This window comes from Nicotiana tomentosiformis, chromosome 1, assembly GCF_000390325.3.
Source record: "Nicotiana tomentosiformis chromosome 1, ASM39032v3, whole genome shotgun sequence".
Taxonomy (NCBI): Eukaryota; Viridiplantae; Streptophyta; class Magnoliopsida; order Solanales; family Solanaceae; genus Nicotiana; species Nicotiana tomentosiformis.
This window is the reverse complement of record NC_090812.1, coordinates 72,875,956-72,882,029: the sequence shown is the minus strand read 5'-3', so window position 1 is coordinate 72,882,029 and position 6,074 is coordinate 72,875,956. Positions and strand designations below refer to the sequence as shown.

Genomic DNA, 6,074 nt, shown 5'->3' with positions numbered 1-6,074 from the left:
ATACTAGTTTAATCGCAAAAAAAATACAAAACAACATGGAAACACATTCAAAATAACTAATATGCATTATTATACGAGTTTCGACATAAACTAAATCGGAATACCTCGATTTATGTTTTTCGGAAAGTCGATGAATTGAAAATTTGAGCCCAAAACGAGAAAACCACAATAATAGAAGGCTTGGCTAGGATGTGAGACCTACAATCTTATCTTTTTGTGTGACGGGTGAGGTCCACTACAATTGTTTTAGAAGAAATTTTTTTTTTGAGGGGGGGAGGTTAAGAATTTGGAATTTGGGGAGGGGGCGTCTGGTTCGAATGTGGGGAAGAAGGAGGGGGACCGTTTATTTATCTATGTATAGCGTGGTATATAACTGCGCTATACATATAGAGCGCGGTTATATATCACGCTATACATAGTTGTCTTATCAGCCCTGTATAGCTCGGTTTACAATGGCGTTATATATATATAGCGCTCTTTTAAAGAGCGCTATACTTTAACGGTCAAAACTCCGTTAAAGTATAGCTATATATAAAAATATTACTCTTTTTTTTAAACACACATTTTCGTCACACTTGTCCAAAAGAACTACAAATGGGTTTTGGACTCCCAATAGTAGTATCCCCACAAAAGCATGAATAAATAAAGAATTTAATATATGTACATTCATAATGTAAATAACGTTACGTTATTAGGACTTTAGGAGTCATGATTTAAAAAACAAAATACAGAATTTTTTTGTTTTCAGTGTTTGCTTCATGTATTGTTATTCCCTGTTATACTATGCATGTAGAATAAATACATTAATTGGTGTATTAAATTATATACAAAAAATATTGTTAAAATATGTGGTCCTAAAAGTTTAAGGGGCAAAAGCTTTATGGCGTCATAATATTTGTGTGATTATAAAAGTTTTTTATTAAGGGTAAAGTAAAAAGCTTAAAGTTATAATATTTCTAAATATAGAAATGTGTTATTCTTTTTGTAACAGACTAATAAGGAAAATATGTCATTTAAATTGAAACGTATAAGAATTAGCTATGTAGAATTCAACATATTAACCAAAAACGGAACAAAGCAACACCAATTTTTATATCATGACTATTTCATTTAATACATCTTACCAAATGTGTCCTTAGTGTAGTTTAACTGGTTGTTTTACGTTACAAATGAATATAACAACAACAACAACCACAATCCTTCCACCTCAGTTTCAAACAAGTTGCATAGGAATAATTACATATAATTAATAAATGAACAAATAACATAAAAAATAACTACACAATTAATATATGAAAATTAAACTCATAAATAAATTACTTTCCTCTTGTCTCCTCCGGTCCTAGTTGGTCTTGCTATTAATAATAATGTAGCATGATCTACCACGTATTAAAAATTATGGGACAGAACTTTTAACTTGGATAGATTTAAAAGTCATTAAACACCATTAGACCAATAAACTATAAAGGGACATTTTTAAACGTAAAATTGATGAACTTTGCCGAGGAGATTGAGCATGATTGTTGAGCTTTTTGACCTTTTAAACTAAAGCAAACCTATCAGCAAGAGTAGAAAAGGAGTATGTATAAAGAATTGGCAATCATGTCATCTTTCAAGTGCCCGTTTTGAAACCTAATTATTTTAAATTACAAAAGATTTAATCAATATTTGGATATGCGAAAGTCTTGTGCTTCCATCTTCATGTTGTATTTGTTCTATTCATAAATCTTCCTATCACTATCTATCTATGATATTGATATCCTATACATTTTCGAAGATTCTTATGCTGCGATCTGTTCTGTAACACGGAATTTTTGAATGATGGAGTATTAATTTAGGGGGTTTCCCACAAATATATATACTCCGTCCATTTAAAATTGAATTCCTACCTTCACTTCTACATTTTAAAAAAGAACATTCACTTTTCACATGTAGCAAAAATTATATCAATCCCTCTCAACAAAGAATATATATACTTCTCGGACACATTATTTTCTTTCAATACAATTCTCGTAGGTTCTTTATTTTCGGAGCTCAATTACTATTCTCTAAGTAAGAGCGAAGTAATCTCAACCATTGCATTGTTGTCTCTAAAAAAAATGTTTCTCCAAACACACTACAGAGTGCACAATTTCAATTCTTAATAACTATGTAAAGTAAAACTACATTACTACAAAAGAGTACCTGCAGTACTGCCAGTTGAAGCATGAGTCGAGAGACTCAAAAATTGAGGGCTTTTTGTGAAGTACAGATCATGAATTATTCTCAGCGTGACTTGGCCATTTTGTGCAGTGCAAAGATGCCTTTAGAGGATTCCTTTTGATTTCTGACAGAAAATTTTCGTTGTGGGCCATTTGTTAGCTCTATCGAGTTACATACAGAAGCAGCACTCTCTTTTGTACCCACAACTTCATTCAATTCTAACTGTGACTTTTGAACCAATGGTCCAATATCCATTAGACTTTCCTTTGATCTCAAAATCTCAATTAATCCTTCGGTTTTTTCTGCTCATTCTTTTCTTTTCCCTCATTATCAGGATCTAGAAAATGTAATAGGAGTACTAAGAACTTTTAAATTCAAACTATATGTACTATAATGTTAACAGTGTGATATTTCTTGGTGGTCCATTGACATGCTACTGAAAAAATTCCTGGGATTTAATATAACACAACAGAACAGAGACAAATTTTACTTACGTTTGCTTTAATGGCTGAGCTGTTCAGGGTCAAGGGAGAACACTAGTAGATCTTTCTTTCTATTCTTTTTCAACTTAACTCTGCCATTTCAAGATTTCATATCATATCAAAAACTAGTTTCACACAGCTTATAGCTATCTCTGCCAAGAAAAGGTCTTTAGAGAAAAAGAAAAAGCTAGCTCAACCCCCATTCCCCACACCACCCCTGAGTTCTCATTTTTGTATAAAAGTAGACTAAAAGCCATTTTTCTTGGGCTTTGTTCACCCTCACAAAAACATGACCTAAAATATTTACACTCCCTATTCGGCCATTCTTCCCCTTTTCCCTCCACTTTTTCCTTTTACCTTTCCCATTTCTTCTCTTTTTCCCCATAACAAAATAAACCATCAGTCCATCACCTTACTCTTAGCTTCTCCCTTCTCATTTTAGAACATGGCCACAGCTCAATCAATTTATTCTCTTTCAAGAAAAACCAAGCCTTTTCAGCTTTTTTAGCTCTTTTTTCCTTCCAAGATTACTACTTTATTGTTTAATATCAAATTCCACGAAAGTTAAATTCTTTTCAAACGGGAGATAAACAAGAATATCTCCGACAGAAATACCGTACTGTCCATTTTTAGTTCTGGGTATTCTTCAAAATGTCCTCTACACCAGCTGAAGATCCTCAACAGCAACAGCAGCAACAGCTACTACCACCGCCCATGTTTATGGGCCAACAAGCTTATTCTGATCGTCCGGGTCACGGGTCGGTTGGACCCGTTATCGCTGTACTAGCAGTAATAGCTGTACTGGGAGCCATCGCTGTGATGATAGGCAGGTTGTGTTCGGGTCGGAGGATAATGGGTCGGGGTCAGTACGACTTTGAAGGGTGGGTTGAAACCAAGTGCGCGTCTTGTATCGATGGCCGGGTCGACCCGATGCCACGACCCCCCGTGATTGTGGCACCGCCGGTGGTGGTGGCAGAAAGCAGCACGGGTAGCCCCGATGGTACTGCGCCGGCGCCGGAGCCGGAGCCGGTTGAGACGAGAGAGGAAGAGGCATCTAATCAACAAAGAAATTCACATGAGCATCATCTACATGAAAGAGCCGAGTCTTGAAATTGCTTTTTCCTTTTTCTTTTTCTTTATTCACTTTTTCTATTGGAGGCCTTTTAGAATTATGCTTAATGTTTCATTTAATCTGACTATTTAATATTGCAATTTTCGAAGTTATATAAATATTGTACTCCAATTCTTTCTATATCAATACCTGGGGTTGAAGATGATGTTAATTTTGTGATTGCTATTTTTGCTGCTATATTGGTAAATCCCTTCCTTCATTTTTACTTGTTCACTATTTTAAAAATATATTTTTACTTTTAAATGTCTATTTTCGCATATCAAGAGAAAATAAATTTATTTTTTCTATTTTACTTTTAGCATTAATTATTCATTCCAAATTATTTTTCAAATTCATTAAGACCAGGGGTGTACGTAAGATTTTTTATAAGCGGTGTCGATCTTCACATAAGAATGTATAACAAAAAACGTCAATTATCACATTTCTAAATGAGTAATAATCTTAGTGCATTACTTTTGTGGAGTCATAAGTTTAGAAGCGGTCTTGAGTTCAATTCCTAAAAAAATATATTTTAATTGAGGTTTTGAGTTCAATTCTAATTAACCATAATTTTTAATAAGAGTATCTTCAAGTATTTGCTAAAAATTATGTTCTAGTTGAGATTCGAACCTAACTTTTAAAGCAAAATAAAGAACCTAACCAACATGCCAAATAAGAATATATGACAATTGGTGTCATTTTATATTTATTATTTGTTTCTACGTAGTATAACTACATATGCTTAGTAAAAATTTTCAACGAAACGGTGTCGCGTTACACCATTTTGTTCAATGTATGTCCGCCTATGATTAAAACTATATACCAATTAATATGAGTATTATTATAGTAAATTATATATTTTATTTATTATTTATTAAGGTGTGTGCAACAAGTAAAAATGAACTGGAGTACTACTTTCTATTCTCTTTTTTGACATTTTGGAAAAGTAAAGTGTTAGTATATTTTTCTGTGTACTTTTTCTAGTGAATACTACAGTGATTAGCGCAATCATAGCTCTTCTCTTTTTCTCTTTGACCATTCCCTCGAACTTTTATTTTAGTTAAATACCACACCGAGCCAATCACTTTCCTACAAGAAGTAGGAATATTCCATAAGATTTTGAATTAGAGGATCAAAATGGTTTCAAATTAGAGGAACTTGAAGGCTACAAACTAAGGTTGTGCATTATTTGGGTCGATAGTTCAGTGTTTTAAAAGTCGTTTTTGAGGCGAATTCTGAGGCGAGGCGCATCAAAAACGTCCTGGGACGATGGTGTGGGGCGAAAGTCTCAAAAAGCATACGCCTAGCAATTCGGGGCGTACGCCCGGACGTTTGAGGCGAGTTTTTTAGTGAGCCGTAAGCCCAAGAGATTTTTTCAAATTAAAATAAAATTTGTTGAATAAGTCCTTCATATAATACCCAAATTTTTAAAATTCAGCTTGGTAATTACTCAAAAGTTTTAAAAATGAACTAAAATGTATTAAGTTTAAAAGTCAATACCTTTTTTTATTGATTGAAGCCCCAATTCATGGTCCTTTTTAATTCTTTATCTTGTCCGCTAGTTTGCTAATATCTCCCTCAAAAGCAACGAATATTCAAATATTTTTTACAAATACAAAGAGAACTCAATTCTCCTTCGTAGCAGCAAGTTCAAAGTTCAAATTGAAGGTTAGTCATCATTTTTGTTCCTCTATGTAGAAAACTTTATTCTTTTCGACTCAAGTTACTTGAGCTTCTAAGTAGCATATAATAGATTGTTTTGACTAATTTTTTGTGGGGATAAAGCGCGCGCGCGCGCGCGCGCACACACACACACATATATATATATATATATATATATATATATATATATATATATATGGGGCTAGATAGATAGATAGATAGGTAGATAGATAGATAAATATTTATAGTTTTTTTCATTTTTATACAATTTTAACTATTTATAAATATTTACTATAATTATATTATTTTATAAAATATTATAAATTAAATACTTATGGGGCTTACGCCCCGTGCCTCGGGGCTTACACCTCGCCTTACGCCCACACCTTTTAAAACACTGGTCAATATCGATCCGTGTTATTTGGATTGGATTTTAGCTCTTTGAATCGGATTTCGGATCTTTAATTTAATTATTTTGGATATCGGATCGGATATGATTTGGCTCAATTTACATCAAAACCGATCCGAAACCCGAAATTTATATTTTATATATAAAAGTGAGGGATATCCTTTTAAAAATTCTAATGTTTCTTTGTTATTTCTCATTGTTTTTTGCC

General features: G+C 33.2%; 1 protein-coding gene across 1 annotated transcript; it reads left to right on the top strand.

Annotated features, from left to right (window-relative positions):
• Nucleotides 1–3,335: 3,335 nt before the first annotated feature.
• LOC104110061 (uncharacterized) lies at nucleotides 3,336–3,794 on the top strand. Its single transcript, XM_070196555.1, has one exon. The coding sequence runs from the start codon at nucleotides 3,336–3,338 to the stop codon at nucleotides 3,792–3,794; it is 459 nt and encodes a 152-aa protein (XP_070052656.1).
• Nucleotides 3,795–6,074: the final 2,280 nt, after the last annotated feature.

Excerpts from the sequence above, each read along its gene's own strand:
- LOC104110061 (XM_070196555.1), top strand. The coding sequence starts at position 3,336 with ATGTCCTCTACACCAGCTGAAGATCCTCAACAGCAACAGCAGCAACAG.